The sequence below is a fragment of the Saimiri boliviensis genome, chromosome 5 (assembly GCF_048565385.1).
Source record: "Saimiri boliviensis isolate mSaiBol1 chromosome 5, mSaiBol1.pri, whole genome shotgun sequence".
Lineage (NCBI taxonomy): Eukaryota > Metazoa > Chordata > Mammalia > Primates > Cebidae > Saimiri > Saimiri boliviensis.
This window is the reverse complement of record NC_133453.1, coordinates 77,068,181-77,092,068: the sequence shown is the minus strand read 5'-3', so window position 1 is coordinate 77,092,068 and position 23,888 is coordinate 77,068,181. Positions and strand designations below refer to the sequence as shown.

The 23,888-nt window shown below is 34.9% G+C and overlaps 1 protein-coding gene across 3 annotated transcripts in view; it reads right to left on the bottom strand.

Moving 5' to 3' along the window:
• KCNH7 (potassium voltage-gated channel subfamily H member 7) overlaps nt 1-23,888 on the bottom strand; it is a 477,505-nt gene that overhangs the window by 161,486 nt on the left and 292,131 nt on the right. For all 3 annotated transcript variants that reach the window (XM_003921927.4, XM_074399586.1, XM_074399587.1), the window contains exon 3: nt 14,413-14,568. In XM_003921927.4, the coding sequence (XP_003921976.1) occupies nt 14,413-14,568 (156 nt within the window). The remainder of the gene's footprint in view (nt 1-14,412; nt 14,569-23,888) is intronic.

Here is a 23,888-nt window from a genome sequence, read left to right as displayed (position 1 = left end):
GACAACTGTTTTGCAAGCATTCTTACAAATTTCTACTAATAACTTTTATATGCTCAAGTAAATTGCCAAGTTGAAAATCAACGAACTGCATAGAAGTCACTTGATTAGTTTTTAATGCACATGAAATTGAGTTTTAAAGCAGTTTACAAATCAATTCTGCAAGCTTATAATGATGCATTGAAAGTCAATGCCTATTTTTATTAATTTTCTATCATTTACTTTACAATCCTCCTTTAAAAAACAATTCACTGGCTTTCTTAAATTAATGACCACACAAGACATTGAGTTTATTCCTATAGTTTAGTCATATCCAGTGTGGTACAGATGGTCTTTTCTGCATCACTAGGTTAATAGGACCATGTTATATTGCATTACAGATTTAGTTGTCTAACTGTAGTTCATCCGGAAAGAATGCACATTGAGAATTTTGCTCAATGCTAGCACTTTCAGGCATGAAATGTAAAACATAGATGAGTGTAATCCTGTTATGGATCTTAATACTAAATAACATTCTTGTAAGTTAAGTCTTCAGATTTTATTATATATCATTTTTAATTTGAATAGTTAAAATATATACTCTTTAACCTATTTACTATAATGCTCAATAAATGTGAAATAAGAGAAAAAGAATAAGGTTTTGCACACAGTTTTACACATTTCCAGAAAGAATTACAAGTACTGGTAAACTGCTTACATGGAAATAATTTTGTTTAAACACATTCTTTTCATTAAATAAGGCATACAGTTGTTAATATACATGAATATAATTATAATAGTTATAATTAGCTACTACTATAATGTCTTTCTCAGGACATGTCATTTTTGTGAAAATGTGGAATATAAATTTAGAGTCTGCATCTTCATGAATTCTGTGTCATATTTAACAACTTTTCAGTTCTCAGCCAAGAAAACATAGATATTCCCAACATCTTTCTCTAAGAAAAGTCTAGAATAATCACGTTAATCTATATATCCAAAAATGTTAAATATTTGGCCAAATTCGTATAGAGAATCCATGTCAGGTTAGCATAAAACAGCAGTTTCCTTGATTTTATTTTAGTTTTACCCAAGGTTTGGTGTTTCTTGAGTCATAAATACCCACATGATAATCTAATGAAAATCCTGGTTTCTCTTGGAAAAAATGTAGATACATGCATATACACAATTTTGTTTATAATTTCATAGGTTGAATAACTAACTCCTCCTTCTCCAACCAAAGCCCTTCCACTTTGACCTCCCCTAGAATGCCCTAGTATTAGTTGAATCTTGATATTCCTTTTAGTTTTGTATTTATTTGCTTGCATATTTGTGTTAGTCATATTTCTCATAAAATTATAATGATCATAACTACTTTTATAACCTATCTCCTATGGTAATGGGGCTTTAGAAATGGGCGTTACTAAACTTTTTCAATTTGAGAAGACCTCATCAATCTGCTGCTATTCTCTTCCTCTCTCTCTTTCTTTCTTGCTCTCTCTCGCCCCACTTCTTTCCTGTGTGAATTGATTCTTATCTATTACAGTTGGAAGAAAACTATTACACCCATTTTTGACCTCAACCAATTCTTCTAACTTAAGACCATATTTAAGGATATTAAAAACAATAATTTTCTTGTGGAGAAACAAAAAATCTCTGCAAAATTATCCATCTATTTTCAGTCATTGATTTTCCTCACAAGCGCAAATTTCCAATCATTTCCTTTGTTCAATCTTTCATCATTTCTATAGATTCTTATAACGTTGATTATGTCATATTTTTCCCAATTAAATATAATTAGAAATAATTTATTCTTGCTTGGTTCTGCCAGGTTGAATTATGGACTGAAAAGTAGAGAGAAACTTAAGTTCAAGTAGTCAATCAAATTAGACACTATGGTGAAATAGGAGAAGACTTGTGTGGGAAGTAAAGTGGAGGTTGTTGTAAAGGCCATAAGCAGAGATCTGACCCCTTACAAAGGGTTGGAGTGATGGCAGGGTATCTTAGGTTGGGTTCCTGAAAATAGACAGTGAAAAAGGCTTATCGAGGGAGAACTCTCATGGGTTACGTCTATTAAAAAGGCAGGATTAGGAAGAGGAAGTTAAACTGCTTTTCAAATGCAGCTAAAGCGTCAGCCAGTCCTCCTGAAACTCAAGAGTAGGAATAGCTCCTCAGAATTCCTCCAAATTGAAGCCAGGTTACCTGGCCTTTACATTCCCATATCTACCAGTCACTGGTTACAACCATACCATGGAAAAGGCTGTAATGCTGGATAGATTCCTCCTGTCTTAGACCACAATTTCCAGGGAGGGGCAGCAATGTACCCAGAATAGCTGATATGTTCAGTGGCTGGGCTGCCTCAGCCCTGAGGAAGATGTCTGGGCTTAGGGCCACAGTGTCCAGTACAGAGAGGAAAATATAGCCATCTTTTGGCCTGAAATAAATTATGATCTGAATTAAGCCTACAATCAGCTATTATCACACCAAATAGGGATGTGTGAATTGGTATCAGTGTACCTTTCTAATGTCAAAGTATTTACAAATCTGACATTAAATTTGAAGCCTTAAAATCAGTGTGAAAATTTTATCCAGCCAGACAACCCTAGATTTGCAGTGAAACAAGGCTTTATTTCCTGAATCAGAGAGAGAAGAAAACTAAATTTCATGAGTTAAGCAGGGATGATGACTAACATAGCTGCCTTTTCTTTTTAGGAAGAAAAGAAAATTTTCATAGAGGTATCCTGCAAGGACATGAGTGTCTCCTACTCCTACATATGTAAGAAGGTATATGACGTTGCCTATGAGATGCTAGAACAACCCAAAATATTGTCAAAGAAGGATCTAGATAGCAGCTAGACTGAGAAAGATTATCATTCAATGTGAACTCAGTTCTAGCCAAGTGGCTACCCTGAGTAGTCGGTGACAATGGCTACTGTAGCCAGTGCAGGCCTGTGTTAGTGGTAACAAAAGATCTCCAGGGAGTCCACTGACCTGGTAAACTTGAAGCTAGATAGATATGTGATTCTTTAAAGGAGCAGATCTGATCAGTAATGCCATGAAAGACTAAGAATCCTGTGACATTTGCTAGAGTATTAGGTACCAGGGAAAGACCAAGATCTTACAGTGAGCAATGAGGATAGGACCAACTTGGAATCTGGAAGTTATATGAGTTAAAAACAGTAAGTGGAGGTTGGAGGAAATCAGTGCTGTAGCAAGGCATGAGAACAATCAGAGGAGGTGCAGCAGCAACAGAGCACTCCCGTAAATATATTTGCAAATATTGATGATATCTGAGGGACACTGCTTGTGATCTGGCTGAGTCATCATCATGAGAGCAAAATAGCAGGAAACATGAATTTGAATAAGGAAAGTAAGGCAGAAGACAGGACAGGGTAGTGGACTGCTTTTAGCCTCTTAGGGTTAAAATCTCTCAGTAAGAGTGGATTGGGAATGAAAGTAAACATAGCAGCACAATGTACACCTAATTAAGTTTCTATGTGCCTAAAATAACAGCTTAATAAATCAATACATGCAATATGCATAATTTCTTTTTGATAGATTTCTTCCTTTTCTAAATGACAAATTAAAAAGTCTATTCGAGTCCTGTGAAAATGATAACATCTTAACCAAAATTGAACATGGCTGATCATGTAGCCATAACATAGACAGAACACTTGATGGAGTGTTCCAAACACAAATGGTACAGACACCAGTTACCCAAACGCTGTATGAATAGAGACTGTTCCTGATTGGGTGTTGCTAGGTAACAAAATCTTCCAAATGATACTCATATGGGGGCTCTCTATTGTGGATATACCAATTTGGGCATTCATTAACATCCATTATTAATGAAGAAATAATGTGTTTTTTTAAACTACTAGCAATTTTCTTGATCTTATAAATAGATACTTTGTTCAAATCCTGGTGGTGCGGGGGAACGTGACATAAAATTTGTTGCAACTATAACTAAACTTTCCTCAGATTTCTTTTTTGCAACCATGTCATGGTTCCTTTTTCTAGATCAGATTTAATCTTTAAAAAGAGGAAACTTCCACATACACATGAATAGTAAACATTAGTTACACTGTAAAACCTTTAATTAAATTCCTTTGAATAACAGATTGTTTCTATAGTAATGCTCACTGAATGGGAAACTCTATATTACTATTGCAGCTCTTCATCTTTGAATTAAAGAATGACTTTCAGCTCCAGTGGAGAATAGTAAAAACACTGTGAAAGCCCTGTTATAAACCAGTTATAGAAAATTTCTTTGTTTCTTAGCTTGAGGTCTAAAAACTGAGATACAAATTTGAGGGAGTAATGTAGCTGTTGAGGCAAATGTGTATTTTATGTGTCAATTAGCTAGAGTATTGAGCCCAAACCATATGAATATGTTTTTTAGTGACTTAAATTAGCTAGATAATTGCCTAAATTACCAACTATATTCTGTGTGGTTAGGCTTAGCTTCAGTTGAAGCTTTTAGAATAATTCAAAATTTTAGTAAGCATAAAAGTAAAATTTTTTTTGATTTGGGAAGTATAATTTTAATCTTTTCAAAGATAGTGGAATGTCCTTTATGGTACCTTAATAAGATTAAGTGAAAAAGTACCCTTTAAAAATTACTATGAAAATAAGATACTTCAGAAATTTGAGTCTACATTTTTACATTTGTTTTCAATTAAAATTTATTTTTTTTATAGTTTTATCTAAACATTCATTAACCTAGATCATGGTTTTCCATACTTTCTTGGGCATCAGAATGACTTGAAGTGTTTGTTAAAACACAGCTTGTTGAATTTGTTTCTGAATTAGTTGTTCTGGTGTAGGGCCCAAGTGTTTCTGAATTAGTTGTTCTGGTGTAGGGCCCAAGAACTTGTGTTTCAAACACATTGCAAGGTGACGTTGATGGTCTCACACTTGGAGAAAGACTGACAGGCAATCTGAGTAATGCACATTCAGTAGGAAAAAAATAACTTAATTACTCAAGGCAAAAAATAACTTTTTGTGTCTTCTACAAATATGTGTTGGATGCTTACTATTTGCAAAACATTAGGTCTATGTGGAAGAAAATAAAATGTCCCTGCTATGAAGTAGAGCTGAAGAGTTATGGGCCACTTCAAATAAGATAAATATATTCTCCAGTTTTTTGACAGTCCTCACTTCTCTCTATAGTTTTACTCCTAGCCTTCTTCATTCACGTTACTTGCTTACTAAGCAAACAAATATGACCAATGTGATAGTAGAAGACAGGTATGAGGTATTATGATGTTACAGGGGCAGGAACATGTGGACTCATGTAGGCGAGTTACGAATGCTCCACAGATGAAGAGTCCTTTGGAATAGGTATGCTAGAAGAAGGAAATCATTTTAGTAGAGAGGACACCACATGATACAAATTAGGTGTCATAAAGTAAATGGTGGTTTCAAGGAACCCCCACTGAAATGTGGGATGTGATGGGAAATGAGACTGAAGAAGTATCAGAAGTTATATCATGATAGGTTGATTGTATTATGCATGCACAGGGCTTTGGAGTCTTATATTTTAGGCAATAGAGGGTCACGGTAAAGGATATAGACAGTGGAATATTATGATGTGATGTACAATACTATGACATGTGATCCTGAAGAAAAGAAGATTAAAGCAGGAATACCAATTATGAGACTATTATATCAGTCCAAGAAAGATATGTTGAGGGTCTGAGTAGGACAATTACAGTGGGCCATGAGAGAGATAGTTAACAGATGCGTTTCATAGACTTTGGCTACCCTTTGGTTGAGAGAATACAGGATTAGAGAGAAGGAGATGTTTCATATTATGCTCAGGTTTCTGGCTTGGGAGCCTTGGATAATGACTCTATTCATAATGTATGAAAAGGAAGAGGTTTTTGGTAGGATGAAATGGATGGTAGCTGAAGATGGAAAGGCAGTTCTTAGTTTGAAATGCTAAATCACCTAAAAATACTGCAATCTTCCAAAGGAGATGTCTAGTGGGATATACGAGGTTGTAAATAACAAGAAAATTCTAAAGAAAGATATGAGCTGGAGATATTGATTTGTGAGAGGGTCTTTGCCCTATAAATAAAGAATGAGTTCACCCAAGCAGGGTATATAGAGATGACTAAGAAGGGAAGAATACTAAAAGCAGCTCCCAGGGGAGAAACAAACGGCTTTTAAGAGTAGAGGAAGAGGAACAAGCAAATGGTACTGAAATAACTGTTACAGAGGTGGAAAGACTCAAGGGAATGTGGGGACATGGAATGTAAAAGAAGAGAATCCAACTTAAGTTAAAGTGAAAGCCTCTTATACTTGATGACAATTAACTCAGGAATTAATCATGTAAATAAGAATGCATAATTTCTTTCTCTTCCATTATTCACAAATATTCTACACCACCAAATATCACAGCTGAAAAAAAAGAGAACACACTTTTTTATTACTATTGGCTCCTTTAAATGTGGACTCCTATGCTTGATAGGGAAAGCAAAATTTTTTTCTTTTACTCTGTATTATTTCCATTTTTTAGACTGCAAACCTTTTACAGAAGACTTCAGTGAGAAAGTGTTCAATTTCATCTTTTATTTGGTATTTATATCTATTATGTATCAATTAATTGGCTTAAGTATGCAGTGCTTATCAAAATTTGATAGTAAGATTTATCAAAATAACACTTTCTTCTGTACTTGCTTCATTCCAAAGGACATGAGTCATCTAATTATGGCTAGTTCTGTGTCTTCTACAGAGAATATGTTTATGAAAAATTAGATCTTCTCAGAGAAAGCTGCTCACTTTTCTTATGTAGAGTTCCTGGCTCTGAAACTAGGTATCTGTACTGAGAAATGATCCAGTATTTAATTGAATATAAAATAAGTCTCTAAGTTTTCAGAATTTACAGAGCCCAATGTATCATAATGCCTTTGTATAACTCATATTTTCTATTTTGTATTTAACTCCTTTTCTTTTACTTAACCTTCTCAATTTAATACCTCCCTTTTATTAAACCTATGCTTCTGGTGTAGTCATATCACATCTTTTCCTTTTTTTTGTCTCTATTTCAGTAGAGGTATTTAAATTTTCAGAAAGTCACATCTTCCCAAACACACAACAATCTTTTTCCTATAACTGTCACTTAAATCCTACCCCTCAGGCATGCATGTACGTGCGCGCACACACAAGCAATTACAAACACTTTAGATAAGAGAGTAAGCCCTGGTTAAAGGGAAATGCCAGTTTTAAATTTGCTTTGGTGGATACCATTGTATACTCCTTTGTAACCGTATTTCTATTTGAGATCATTTCAAGTGATACAAAAGCTGGCAGTTACGATGTAGGTTTTGAAGTAATAGCATTACTATTTTGAAGGTTAAGATGTGTTTGCTAAAAGAGGTGCATCAGAATTTTCTATTTTTATTTTTTTTAAGTGGCTATCACTGGAACAACAATGTTTGAAATAGCCAGTATCATTAATTTACACTGGTAGTAGCATACTTCAAAGAAGAAAGAATCAGCAGGGGTTTGCCAAAGACGAGAAAAAAGACAAAGTAGAAATTAGTGTCAGAAGCTACCAAGCATAATTTGCCTCTGTTTAACTTTTAGGTTTGATTTAACAATCCATTCTTCAAAGACTGACACCATCTAAAGGAAAATCTAGGCTCTATAATGACAGAAGGGTGTAATAAAACAATATACAGGTGGTAAATAATGGGCCTTTGTAATGCTCTGGAAACAATTTTATCTGCATATTTGTACTCTCTCTAATGATTCCCTATATAAGTGACAGCTACAGCATAGGGAAATCACTTATGTTCACAAAATAAGAAGCAGAATCGCTACTACATTTGTTATAACTATGTCTTTGTTGCACATAAGACTTTATTTTAATCGCAATATAAAGTTGCATAAATTGGGTATCATATCCTGGAGACTACTGTAAAGACTATCCTACACTCAGGAAACCAAAGTTTAATTCTCCATTTACATTTCAGCTTTATTTTTTTATTTTTTTTATTTTTTTTGCTTCTGAACTCATATTGCCTTTTTTTAAATTTATTTTTTTATTGCATTTTAGGTTTTGGGGTACATGTGAAGAACATGCAAGATTATTGCATAGGTACACACATGGCAGTGTGGTTTGCTGCCTTCCTTCCCCTCACCTGTATCTGTCATTTCTCCCCATGCTATCTCTTCCCACCTCCCCACCCCCCATCACTCCCCCATTCCTCCCAACGGACCCCACTGTGTAGTGCTCCCCTCCCTGTGTCCATGTGTTCTCATTGTTCAACACCCGCCTATGAGTGAGAACATGTGGTATTTGATTTTCTGCTCTAGTGTCAGTTTGCTGAGAATGATGGTTTCCAGGTTCATCCATGTCCCTACAAAGGACACAAACTCATCGTTTTTTATGGCTGTGTAATATTCCATGGTGTATATGTACCACATTTTCCCTATCCAGTCTATCATTGATGGGCATTTGGGTTGGTTCCAGGTCTTTGCTATACATTTCAGTTTTAAATGGACATACTATTTTTTTAAAGTCCCCTTCTCTGCCATGCTGCTGATGTACCCTCCCTTTTTCATTTCCATTCGATATGATGAACCATGCAAGACAACTATTCCATGGGAAAAAAAATAAGAATTTGAGAAGACAGTGAAGAAACTAAACTAGGTATCCACTATCCAAACAAATTACCTTGTCAGTATTCATGACAGAAATGGGGTTGATATTAGCAGTGTACTCCCAGGAATCATTCATTAATGATTGCATTTGTTAGTGGAAAGTATAACAAAATCAAAACAGTCATCAACTTAGAGGATCAAGACTTTGTAATAAGAATAGTTTTTATGGTAGTTCAATTTTTTTTTTCTAAATATATCACCTGGAAGACTGATGAATTAGTAATTCTGATAGAGTTTTCCCCAAGTGTAATATTGTTCAGGGTAAAACATTCAGAATATTAGAATCATATTACATTAATGTATTTGTGTCACTACTGCTTTAAAAGAATATTGTGCTGTCATTTAGACATACTTAAGGAAGAAATTGCTATTATGAAAAAATGTCAGCTGAGGAGTGTTTGATTTGGTATTATGCTTAGGTTTACAAAATAGGCTTTTGGGACCATGTTTTTCATTATATGTATATTTTTGCTATCTGAACTTATGCACAGTATAACAATTTCTTTTCTCAAATATTAGAGTTTTTGTGATAAGATCTCCAGCTTCCCATAGATAATGATAGCTAACTAAATTTCCAAATCCTCATGGACTCCTATATAACCCTTTGAGATTAATAAAGGAGGGTTCAAATAAAAGTATCCACAAATCATCCCTATGGAATAACTAGAGAAAGACAACATACAGAATTTTATTTACATGTAGGTGGGGAATTTGCTAATATCAGCAAAATTGGCTCAGAAGAGCACACTGCAATAGAGAGTCAAGCTGAAACTAAATGAAGAAAAGAGGAGTACAGAAGTCTCTCTGGAGTGATGAAAAACTTATTAAACAAAGTTCCCCTTCAGCAGTAGAGGGCCTCACACTGAGTATGAAATCTCAAGAGCAGGTTTGTAACATGAGCACCAGTTTCTGGAGAGATAATAGAAGGGCTTAAAAAGTACACAAGGCCCCAGATACCAAACTCACTTACAATGGACAGTCAAGCAGGTTGGCATCAGACTAGTTGTCAGCAACTGCTGATGTAAAAAAAAAGAATGAAACGATATCTACCAGATTCGTGAGGCATAGAATATGGACCAAATACTAATGTCACATCTGCCTAGGCTGTCCTTCAAATGTCAAAGTGATACAAAACCATGTTAGACACGAGAGCACTTTGAAAATATTTTACTGACAAAACTTTTCCAAAGGGGAATATTTCATCTAAGAAGTTGTGTTTGGGAATCTCTGACAAAAAGACAGACATAAATATACTTTGCTAGAAATGTGAGGCCAAAATAAAAGTAAGAAGTATATACACATTACCTACCTGACAAGCTAGAAATACCATATCCCAACAAAATGGGAGGGAGAGGAGAAGAAAATAGATAAGCTCACTGAGTGCCTTACTGGTAATAGATGGGAGTCAAGTGATGCTATTGAAACTGACACACTGAATGGCGGGAGACTACGGATACTCAGGAGCAAAACAATAAGCCTTAAGAAATAGAATATTCTTGATGAAAACTGCATGATTGGAAGAAGAGGAAAAGGATTATAAGCTATTAGGTTGTTGCAAAAGTAATTGTGTTTTTTGCCACAATAATTTTATTTTTGCTCAAAGTAAGGAACCAAAATATACTGCCTGAGGAAAAAAGGCAAGGGCTAAGGACAGTATATAACATTTTCTTATAAAGATGACTATTGGAATTGGAAAATGATATAAATTTTCCCAAATCCAAAAAATCAAAAACAAAACAGAATCAAACAACAACAAAAAACAGTTTTTAAAAGGGCAAAGAAAAGATAACATAATGAAATACTTTAAGAGAGTGTATTTAACATATAATATGTTAATACCAAGAAAACAAACACTTCAATTGCACTGATAAAGGTAAATATCTACTGTAGTTATAATCAATTAAAGTAGAGGTATTATTTTCCTATAAGCAATAAAGAAAAGCTTCATACTGTATCAAAACCACACACTACATAGAAAAGACACAACCGAAACAAAGACAAATGACAAAAAGATAACTTTAAAATACAGCAAGAAAACAGAAAACTCAAGTGTCATGATTTAAGATACAGTAGCATTTAGATGGAAAATTAGTAAACAAAAAGAAGATATTTTGTAATGCTAAACACTAATTTATACTAATAAAAATATATGACTATGAAATGTGACTATGAAATAAACAAGAGCAGCAATATTCATAAAACAGAAATTGTAAGAGATAGAATAAGAAATACCAAGAAATATCCTAACAGTAGAAGTCTTTAATACACTTTCTTAAATCCAAGACATATCTGGAGGACAGGAAATAAGTAAGGATATAGAAGACAGCATAATAGTAAGGTAGAGTTTTAAAAAGCAGGTATCAACTTTTGTACCCTGATATTCGGTAATACCACTTTCTTTTTATATTTACATGGCATACTCAAGAAAATTGATCAAATAGTAAACCACAGGAAAATCTTAGACAATTACAAAAGGAGAAATAATATAAGCATTTTATGACTGTAAGACAATAAAACCAGAAGTTTTCTTTTTTTTTTTTTTTTTTTGAGACGGAGTTTCGCCCTTGTTACCCAGGCTGGAGTGCAATGGCGCGATCTCGGCTCACCGCAACCTCCGCCTCCTGGGTTCAGGCAATTCTCCTGCCTCAGCCTCCGGAGTAGCTGGGATTACAGGCACACGCCACCATGCCCAGCTAATTTTTTGCACCATTAGTAGAGACGGGGTTTCACCATGTTGGCCAGGATGGTCTCGATCTCTTGACCTCGTGATCCACCCGCCACGGCCTCCCAAAGTGCTGGGATTACAGGCTTGAGCCACCGCACCCGGCCAAAACCAGAAGTTTTCTTAACAAAAAATAATACTTTAAAAATACTTTTCCTACTGGAAAACTAAAAGCTATCTATATTAAACAACTCAAGTTAAAAACAAGGAAAACAAAAATTACATATTTTCTAGAAAAAATAATATTACATTTCTAAATTCATAGGGTATAGCTTAAACAGTACTTAGATAAAAATATATAGCCTTGAAATCATATACCAAAATACTGAAAGGATAAAAACAAATCAATGCAATAAAAAAGAGGCCACAAAGTAAGTTGATAAAAACTGAACTATGAAATATAAAAGCAAAATTTTGTGAGTTTGAAAACTAATAGAATTAACAAACCAATAAACAGGTAGATCTTTAGAAAAAAAGCTACTGATTAATCAACAATTTTAAATAGACTAAACAATAGTAAAAGAAATGAGAAATTTCAATAAAAATAACTACAAAAACAGGATTTTTAAAGAAATCATAAAATACTATCTTGCATAATTCTATTAAAATAAAATTTAAATATTTACATGAAATAATTTCTAGGGAAATAAAGTCTAGCAAAACTGACACTAGTTAAAATTGATAATTTGAGCTGACCATTATTAAAGAAGAAAAATAAATTTGTCAAGGAACTACTTCACAAACAGCTACCACAAGTAAGTACCTCGATGAATTCACAGGGAAATCACACCTAACTTTTAAAGTCTGGATAATCCTCAAACTATTTAAATTGTTCAATAGCATACAAAAAAGAGAAGAAACTCCCAATTATTTTTGAAGGAATTATAATATTGAACAAACACCTTAGAAAATTGCACACATACAGGCAAAAATTACAAATCAATCTCCTTATTTAATATTGATGCAAACCGCCTAATGAATATGAGTTAAGAGAATCCAAAAACATACTACCAAATGAAATGTGTCATGTTCAAATGTGGCTTCTTCCAGAGATACAACAATGGTTTATATTAGGAACTTCATTTATAAAATATATTTTAAAAATAAGGAAAATAATAACACACTCATTTCCACAGAGGCTACAAAAGGCATTTTACAAATTTAAGCACCCATTCTTAAAAAACTTGCCAGTGGAAACTTCCTTAAAATTTTAAGGCACATACAATTCAACTCACATGTCATCATTTCAATTAATGGGGAATATTTGAATTAAAGGCATTCATATGACAATCAGAGCCAAGGCATAATGTTCACTGTTGATTTCTTTTTAATAATACCTTGGAGATAATACCTAGCACATTTTGGCAAGAGAAAACTATGAGACATATAAGAATTGAAAAGGAAATGTCAAACAATTTGTATTTTATGTAATAGGATACTTGAAAAATTCATAAAAGTCAGTGTATAAGTCACTGTAAACTAAGAATTCACTAAGATAATTGGATGTAAAATTAATGTATTCCAAAAGAAAAGTTACTTTTATAAGAAGATATAATGGGAGAAAGGGTCTCATTTATAATAGAAGCAACAACAAGTTAAATTCCAAGGAGCAAAGTAAACAAATGAGGAAAATTTTAAGACATTCCTGAAAGACACAAAAATTAGACTTAGAAAATAAAAATACATACTGTATTCTTGAATAGAATTACAACATTATAGAGACATCAATTATCTTCAAGTTAACTTATACAATTAATGTGAATCCAATAAAAATATTAAAGAATATTTTCAAGCTCTAGAAAAGTTGCTTCTAAAGATCACATGGAAAATTAATCAAAAAATAACCTCAACCTTCTGAAAATTAGTATCAAATAATAAGGGATCATGCAATATTAATTATTTATTGTATATATATGAACCTATGATTCTGAGGGATAAATAAACCAACAGAACAGAATAGAAAATACAGAAATAGATTCAAGCACATATGGAAGTTTAATGTATGATAAAGGTAGCATTTAAATTACTCATGAAAAAATATACTTTTTAATAAATAATGTTAGAACAATGAGCGAGCCATTGGGAAAAAGACAAATTAACTGTATACTCTGCACTATACATCAAAATAAGCTTTCAATGGATCAAGTATCCTAAAAAATGAAATCATCTAAGTTCCAGGAAAAGGAAGTGATTTATTTAGAACCTTGCAATGGTTAAAGCTTTTCTAATTATGTCTCAAAACTTAAGACACAACAAAGGAAAGGGTTATAGATTTAGACAGATTACCAAAAAACCCTTTAAATAACAAAATTTATGAAAAAGTTAAAAAACACATTATTTTTAGGTAAGTTATTTGCTGTCTACTTTCCAAATTGATGAGATAGAAAAACTAAACAACTGAAATGTACATAAGAAATGGACAGTTGATAAAGAAATGTCTATTGCACTTAAATATATGAACCTTACTCATAGAATAAATATCAATTAAAACTAATTGAGGTACTACTTCTCACTTATGGTAATGACAACAGTCAAGAAAACTGATTCTGATTCACTCTGTTGGCATAGTTTTGGGGAAAAGGGCTAATTCATGGTTGGTGGTAGCATAAAATGGTTCAAAGCATGTGGAGGAGAATTTGGCAGTATTTGAAAAGACTATATATGCATCATCCTTGACCCAGGAATACTACTTACAGGACTCTGAAGATATGTTTACCCAATAATACACATATGCACATATGAAAATAATACATAAGTAGAATTTATTCTGGCATAATTTTAATAACCAAAGTTTGAAAATAACCTAAATGTCCATCAGGGGTTAAATACATTATATGATATCCAAATTAAATGGCTTTCAGATCAGCCAATAAATTCTGGAAGATTCCAAAAGGTAACATGAGCTAATGCTTTCTCATGTAAAATTATTTTACTTCAAATTTAAAGATATTTTCAGAACCGAATTGAAATAAAGACTATATTAAAATGACTATGGTAGCAGAATTATCAAGAATATTTATTACACATTGCCTTTTACTTACGGTTTACAGTTTTGACTGGTAAGATTGGGTTTACCCTCTGTGGAGAGGTAGCATTTTCATCATCCGTCACATATTCAAAATTAATGATGAACATCATAGCCACACCCTCTTGGTTTTTGACTGGAATTATGTGAGTGTTACAAATAAAAGTGGACCCTAAGGAGATGAAAAATGAATGTTAAAAATATGCCTTCATTTTGAACTATCAAGTAATATTAAAATTGAAATACACTCCTAAGGAAATTTGTATCTTAAATGATCACTGGTATTAAAAAATAATTTGAACTTTTTTACTACATATTTTATTGTATACCATATTCATTTAAAATACATATGTTTTTCTAGAAAAACATTACAGATAAAATCAGTTACTACATTGCGGAAAAACAGAAATATCAAATTCTCTTTGCTTTCACACCCATCCTTATAATAATTAATTTTTAAAAATATATATTCTTTAACTTTCTGGAAATAATTCTTATCATTTTCTTATAAATTTTGATTAAATTGGAATCTCTATATAATATAGCTATATAAAAATGAAGATAACTCATGTCATATTGATTTTAACAAAGGCAAATTTTATGCTTTTTCTCTTTTAATTTATTGCACATAAAATAGTAAATTGACTCATATATGTTACAGTAATTCTTTTCTTTTTCGGGCAAAATTCACAACATCCAAATTACAATGGTTTTGTTTGGTTTCTATTCTGTTAGAAAATAAGAACAAAATTTTGTCTATCTTATTGTGTTGGTAATCTTCATGAGATATATTCTTTAAGATGATATTCTTTTAAAAGCAAAATTACAGCACTAGTAAGATACATTTCATTAGAATTATCTGGAAAATGAATAATCAAAGGGATGACTCAGTTTGCAATCAACCACCACCATCCATCTTCCAACAGAAACCCACAGGTCCAAGATTCAGAGCATACACTAGAAAAGTTTACTTCTATTAAATTAACTGACTTCTGACTGACTCCTTGGATCTGATTTCTAGAATTCCCTCAAAGCAGTTTCCTCACACTTACACCCCGTGAATATGCTTTTTAGTCAAGATAATGGAAATTTCATAGTTTTGAAATGTATTTCAGTTCCAGCTGGGTTAAAAATAAAATAGTTTTAAAATGCCAAAACTTCAGAAAGTGCTCTTAATCATTTACCAGCTTGTTCAACCCCATGGCCTATGTGCCACCTGTGGCCCGGGACAGCTTTGAATGTGCTCCAACACTACTTTGTAAACTTTCTTAAAATGTTGAGTTTTTTGTGATTTATTTATTTATTTATTTATTTATTTATTTATTTATTTAAGCTCATCAGCTATTGTTACTGTTAGTGTATTTTATGTGTGGCCCAAGACAATCCTTCTTCCAATGTGGCCCAGGGAAAGCAAAAGATCAGACCCTCCTGATTTAGAAAATAGTGTCTATTTTGACTGCTTTTGTTTTTCACAACTAGCTGAGACCACCTTGAATCTTGGGGAGAACGATGGCTCAATGTAGAGGTGGGGGCAGGTTGAGAGCAAGACTGGTCCGGCATGAAACTTGAGAAGGAAATGTGAGCAAGTGTCAGGACCCCTGAAAGCTAGAGACAGGGGCCAGACAAATAGCTGAATGGTTTTGGGAGCCCTAATATCTGCAAAGGCCAGTAGATGTGAGTATTCCCAAATGGTGACCTATGTAAGCTCTACTACAGTAAGCATAAGAAAACTATTTCCTTTCTTCTTATCCTGCATCTTGGCTCCTGCTGCTAGAGCTGAGAACAAAAGCTATAATGGATATTGCTATAGATCGAGGACGTCACAGGGAAGGGATTTTGAGAGTAGACCTGGAGATCTAACAATTATTTGTAAAATAATTGTTTCTATGGGTAAAATATGTTCTAATTTCCAAGGAATTGATCAACAAATAATGCTTTTAGAAAGACTTATTGTAAGTTGGGAATGCCTATGTGCTACTTATCATTCAGATATGCTAGTTATAATACAAATGTGGACAGCCTCTCAAATTCGAAATGTGGATAACTTTATTTATAACTAATTTCATATCTATACTTGTGACAACGGTTTTACAGATGTTGGAAAATATGCCTTAGGAACGGCATGCTGCATCTTCAGTCTTCAGCTATGTCTCCAATTCATTTAATAAAATAGTTAGCTCGAGCACTTGTCATAGTTTCCATGGTAACAAACCGGACGACTTTAGTAAACAGAAAATAAGCAATTTAAGACTGTTCCATTAGAACTAAAAATAGAAGTGCTTCAGGCCAGGCATCACAGTACACACTGGTTAAACAGAGTCTGAGGAGATGCTAGAAATAGTCATTATGTACTTTTCTAATGAACCAAAATACATATTGATTTTACCATTTAAAATGACATTTCCTGGATCATTTAGAATATCATTGTGAGTTCACACATTTGTTATTTAGGCAGTTTCAAATTTTTCAACATGTGGGGTATAGTGTTGACTATAAAAAATATATATATATATATATTTTTTTAGAAATCCAGAAATAAAATATGTGGAGATAGCAGTCTAATAGTTTTGTAATAGAGCAATTTTGCTTTTGGTAATAAGGAATAAAATCATGTTTTTCAATACAAGTGTTTGTAAATTTGCAGTCTAGTACTAAAAATGGTAAAATTATAGTGCTTTATTTAAAAGTTCGGCTATCTGCATTGGTTCTACAGCATATTAAATAAATGTAATTAATCTGGTATTTACTGCCCACTATCATTGTTTCCCACACATTTCTATTAAGCAATATGTTTCCTCTAAAGTCAACTGAAGACTCACATTCACATGCTTTTCTCTTTTAGTTTGGGGATTTAATATCTCCACCAATTTTGCATAGCCTCCCGGAAGGCAGACAGTGAAAGGAGATACATGGAATTTAGAGAAGGAGAAGAACAGAATACATTTTATAGAACAAAAATATTTTAGCTTGGATGATTCTACAAACTCCAACCAAGTTCTGTCAAGACACTACTTTATTCAAGTGACATTACCCTAAGAAGTTATCACTCTGTGCTCCCAAATATTTTTCTTGACTGCAACACTGGGAGCAAAAGCAATGGAAACCTAATCCAGCAGACACTAACCAATCAATGAAAAACCTTGTCTCAGAGAAGTTTCTCAACTAAGTAGCAGAACCAAGTTTTGAGCTCAGGCTTGTCCTGTGTTCACTCTTTCCCTTGCATCAGTGTTACCCAAAGAGTGAGATGTTAATGGATGTTACTGGCAAGGGCTTGCTGTAATTAATCCAATTTAGGAAATATCATTCTCTAGGAGATGCTCCGTGCACATTAGTGTGATAGAAGTTCTGAGACATTCGGCAAAAACAAGCAAATAAACACTTTGTCCAATGCAGCATTTTCTAAGTTTACTTGACTCGGAAGTCCTGTTTTAGAGAAGTCTGCGATAAGATCTAGCTCCTTGGAATGTCATTGGGAAACACTAAATGGTGTCCTGCTCCTTCCCTGTTTCAAAGACACCTTCTGAGAGGGAGGAAAGTAAATATCATAGGTCAATCAAGTCACCAAGGAGAGGGCGTAACTACAGAGTCAAAGGGCTGGGCCAGGAGAGGAAAGGGAATGCCAAAGGCCACTGTCACCTATTTGATATATTTTGCTTGATATTGGCTCTGGTCTGAGATTCTAGGAATCCAGTTAAAATAGCATTATCATATTTGATTACATATCTTCAAGCAATGATTTCCTCATAAGCTTGTTCTAAGTTAAAAGGTGATTGCTAAATAAAATATGATAGAGTTTTTCACATCCCAAGACCAATTCATACTGCTTGACAGAGATCAGGTTTTATAACATGAAAGACCTAATTCAATACTCCATTAATATTCTGCACCAGAAATTTTATGAGGTAACTCTGACATATCCAAGGAAATATTTTTGGCTGTGTTTCCTCAGGAGTTGTTCCCCTTCCTTTTCAAAATATGGATATATGCAACTTTCTAATTAATTGCCGACTATTACCCCTTTTCATTGACGCATTCTCTTAACATTATGCTCAGGTGTTAGGGTCTTCTTATACTTATAAATTTGATTGTTTAGAAAAGCAAAGTCAGCTCTTTTTTGTATTTGATAAACAGTGGATAAATTATTTGGTGATTTAAATTAGGAAGAACCCTCACACATTTTCTGACACGTATATCAGAACCCTGCTCTTAAGATGCCCTGTGGTGCTTACCCACTTCTCAGCTCTGGTTCCAATTTAATTTTGGAGCTTTGTTGATTGAATTAGTGTATTGGGAAATATGAGTGTTAGAACAAGCTGAGGCTGATTTACAGTGTTTCACTCAGTCTCCAGGCAAACCAACTCTACATTTATGATCGGGAAGTTTGTACACATTTATGACAATTTTTAATTCTTTTTGTTTTTTTATACCCAAGCAAATATTTAGTTATTTGGTCCAATCTTTTTACACCAGACATATTTATGTTATCAAACCTCAAAGGTATTTACTGCAGGTCCATTCCACTAAGCTGCTATTTGTTTAGTCAAGTTGCTTTAACACAATCCTGAACTTTCTGGGCGTACTTAGAATATGAGCAAATCTGCATATTGCCATTGTAAGTGCACATGATTGACAAGGTCAAGCCACATTGAGAATCCTGGGGACAGCCACATCCTGTGTGGATGTCATTTCTAACTGAGACCATGAATGGCGATATGCCTGGTGTGCTCATGATGTCCCTGTGACTGTCAAAAGGAACCATACATTGTGCTCTATGTTTATAGCTTTGGAGCCTATTTTATAGCTTAGAATGAGTAAAAGATATTGTAGATGAACAAAATTTAACAAAAATGAGTAAGGCACCTACTGTGTACAAGGTACTATAGCAGAAATTGTAGGAGTTACAAACATAACTAAAAACAGGACTCTTTTGCTTAAAAAAATAAAAGCATCCAGCCAGGCGTGGTGGCTCATACCTGTAATCCCAGCACTTTGGGAAGCTGAGGCAGGTGGATCATGAGGTCAGAAGATCGAGACCATCCTGGCTAACATCACAAAACCCTGACTCTACTGAAAATACAAAAAATTAGCTGGACATGGTGGTGGGTGCCTGTAGTCCCGGCTATTCAGGAGGCTGAAGCAGGAGAATCACTGGAACCCGGGAGGTGGAGGTTGCAGTAAGCTGAGATAGAGTCACTGTACTCCAGCAAGTGACAGAGCAAGACTCCATCTCAAAAAAAAAAAAAAAAAAAAAAAAAAATCCACTAGTGGGGGTGTAATGGAGTGTCTGAGGAGAAGACAAGTAATGCCTCTCAGGGATACAAAAGGTTTTGTAAGAGAAGCTGTGTTAGTCGGTTACCCTGCTATAAAGACACTACCTGAGAATGGGTAATTTATAAACAAAGGAGATTTCATTGACTCACAGTTCCGAATGGCTGGGGAGGATCAGGAAACTTACAATCTTGGTGGAAGGGGAAGCAGGCACATCTTACATAACAGCAAGTGAGAGATCATGTGTGTCAGTGCACGAAAAACTACCATTTATAAAACCATCAGATCTTGTGAGAATTCACTCATTATTATGAGAATAGCATGGGGGAAATTACCTACGTAATCCCATCTCTTCCCATCAGATCTCTCTCTGGGGATTAAAATTCAAAGCCTAACCATATCAGAATCAGAGTTTAAAGTTGGGTCTGACGTGATTGTGATAGGTAGAAGTTAGGAGGAGAGGCATCTCAGGCGGAAGGAGAACATGAGCAATGTGGAAACTCCAGGGCAACGTGAGTGGTGTATGGCCTCTTTTCAGGACAAATAATGTTATTGCTCCCATTCCCAGTACATCTGGTTTTGATAATAGGTAACTTTTATGAAACAATTGTTCTATGTCAGTTATTATGCTGCATTCTTTACATTCTTTGTCTTACGTAACTCTCAAAAGAACCCTAAGAAAGTACATCCACTAAATATCCCCACGATATAGAAGTGGAACTCGAGACATAAAAAATAAAATAAATAATTTCCCCCAAGTCACATGGCTAGTCTGTAAGAATGTCAGGATGCCGACATAGATGGTCTAATGCATGCCAAGGTCTTTTTGTAACAGAGGGAAGCCTTCCGTGTGTGTGTGTGTGTGTGTGTGTGTGTGTGTGTGTGTGTGTGTGTCTGTTAAGACAGAGTCTCACTCTGTCACTAGGATGGAGTGCAGTGATGCCATCTCAACTCATTGCAACCTCCACCTCCGGGGTTCAGTCAAGTCTCCTGCCTCAGCCTAGTGAGTAGCTGGAACTCTAGGTGCATGTCATCATGCCCAGCTAATTTTTGTATTTTTAGTAGAGAAGGGATGTCACAATGTTGTCCAGGATGATCTTAATCTCTTGACCTCATGATCTGCCCACTTCAACCTCCCAAAGTGGGATTACAGGCATGAACCACCATGTCTGGCCAAGGTGATGTGACCTAAGTCACACAAAGCTCTATATTGTTTCAGGGTTTGACTTCAGCATATATCTTCAGGATTCTCTGCTGCAGCCAACAGGAAAAGGCATGTTTTAAAACAACAAACAGATTATTGAAGGTGACTCAGAGCTCTTGTAAGAGTCCGCTGCAATAGGTGCAGAGACTTTAGTGTGGTTAAGATTAGGCTTTGTAGTTATGTCAGGCACAAGTGTGATGATACAGAAGCAGAAAAAGGTGACAATGAAGGTATTTTTTTCTAGGTACTTTAGGCCTCTACTCCTCTCATAGAAGTTTATATTCTGTTGGACTATTGTAACTTGGGATTTTTATTTTTATGTTTTTAATGCCTATACTATTTTTACAGAAGAATGAAGTGGGTAGCAAAGCTACCCTGGAAAACTAGTGAGAATAGGGCTTTTACTTCCAGTTGGCAGTGTCATGCTTAGCATTGTCCAGCCTTAGTTGGGAACATCCTTCTCCCAGGCTTAGATACCAGACCTTGTGGCATGTAGCTGCTACAGATGTTCCCTGCTCCCCAAGGCTGCCAGAGGCATGAACATGCAGCAGATGCCTGATGGCAGAAATCGCTTCGCAGTGGCTCATCTTGCCCCAGATGTGTTCTTCCAAAGGTGGTTGCAGGAGGGAGAGGTTTCATTTCAACTTCCCATAGACCACATTTACTGTTGCTTTTGTGTCTTACACCCATAGCAGGCTTCAGGAACTGGCTTAGTCCCTTTTCAAAGTAACAGAGTAGGGATTGCTATTGTTCAGTTTCACACCGAGACCACAGAAAAGGATGCAGGATCAGATGATGTGATTTGTTCATCCAGCAACATACATCTATCTCAGTGGTAGGTTGTTTCCTGTGTCCATGAGAGGCTGTGAAATGTAAAGATAAGCTTAAAGCCTGCATAAATTGCCAGGAGTTAGTTCCAGGGTCTGGCACTTCCCAGTGTTTCATCTTGGAATAAGTTCCTTAATTGCTCTGACACCCTGATTTCCCCATCTGTAAAATGGATATGATAGTGTTACCCACTTTATGGAGTTATTGTGATGATGAAATAAGCCAGTATCTGTAAAAAAGCTTAAAATATTGCCTTGTATATTGAAAAAGTCTGAGTTATCATTATCATAAAGAAAATATCAAAGAATAAGTTTAAGTTCTGCAGCCAATAAGTCATTGATTGTAAGATAGGGCTCAATACTGATTAACTGGGGAGTGGGGAGAATGTGCTTGCAGTATAACCATGTCCCTTGTGAACATCTGACTGCCTACTCTATTTCCTTATTTCTGGTCCTATTAGCCTGTAGCTACAGTTACCTCCCTAGACCTTGCCTCTAGTTCTGAACTTTTCCTGAGTCTTATGCCTTATGAAAATTTACCAGTCCGTACATTTATCCAAGAGTCTTCCTTAAGTACTACCTGACTTCAGAGATGCATGAGGCTTAATTTTAAGATAAGAGAATAAATCTCAGCTCCTGCTTTGGAATTTTTTTACGGCAATCTCTATGCTCTTCTGGCTTTACTCATAACTAGAAATATGTTGGATATAAAAGCTGGGGTTAATTCCATCAGCTGAAGGTTAAGCCGTTAGCTTCTCTAAACAGGAACTTTCTTCAAAACACCAATGTTCCTTCATTTTGCCTGATGACTTTGAAGCTGATCATTGAATGTGTCAAAATGTTACCTCTCTTAGGTAAGCTAAGTCCACTTAATAAGCACTTTCTGGAGATAAAGCCCTGTATCAGAAATGTTTCTCTGAAGATGGAAATTTCAGGCACTATGGTAAGCCACTGGGAGAGACTCTCTGATGTCAGTGGAGACTTTTTATAATCCTTCAAATAGTGCAGAAGAATTGGGAAAAAAATAGAATGAACACACTGGTAGGATTATAACAGACAGTATAAAACCATTAGTAAAGCTGACCTATCATGTATTAAATTTGAAAAGAAAGAGATTAAAACTTAATAAGATAAGGGTTAATTTCCTCTATTCCCTTTCCTTATTATTGTTATAAATTGCTAGAGATGAATAAAGCAGATAATATAGCATCAGTGCTTATGAAAACAAGAGAGGAGCTAATATTTGTCATCTTTTAACATCACTAGGAAAACATAGTAAGGCCATAAAGGCCAGGCACGGTGACTCATGCCTGTAATCCCAGAACTTTGGGAGGCTGAGGTGGGTGGATCATGAGGCCAAGAGATCAAGACCATCTTGGTCAACATGGTGAAACTCTGCCTCTACCAAAAATACAAAAATTAGCTGGGCATGGTGGCGTGCGCCTATAGTCCCAGCTACTTGGGAGTCTGAGGCAGAAGAATCGCTTGAACCCAGGAGGCAGAGGTTGCGGTGAGCCTTGATTGCTCTGTTGCACTCCAGCCTGGGTAACAAGAGTGAAACTCCGTCTCAAAAAAAAAAAAAGAAGGTCATATACCCAAATTTCAGTTAACAGGAAGACTGAATTTATTTCATTGATATTATTTTAGTTAGATGCTGCTGCTTCTCAGAACTGCACCTAAGAAACAACAACTATTCATAGTCTCTGTGTGGAGTATATGGAAGGCTTTCCAGAGAGGTGAAATCAAGTTGCATCTTAATGGGGAATGCATAGATATTTTCAGACTTATTTCAGAGGTCAAAGTGGTGTGAAATGCTCGGCAAAAATATAAAGATATCAAATGGTATTTTGGAACCTAACTTCAGGAAAAATAATGGAACAAACAAAAATATTTGTGATATGCAACTCCTAAGCCACAGCTGCTCTAGGAAAAAAAATTGAGATGGTGGTATAAAAGGTAACATATTTCTGCTGGATTTCCTCAGTTTGCCCTTCCATGTTCACTGTCTATTCTTCTCTTCCTTCTCAGAATAGAATAAAGGTGCTACAAGGATTTCCTTATTTTCCTGACTTCCCATTTGGTTTCAAGCAGTGAGGATTTCCAGCAAAAAATTGGAGAGGAAGGAGAGCCATGTTGGAGTGTTTATTCCCCAGATTAGAATCTTACGGGGTTGCAGTATTGGTTTCATCTTTC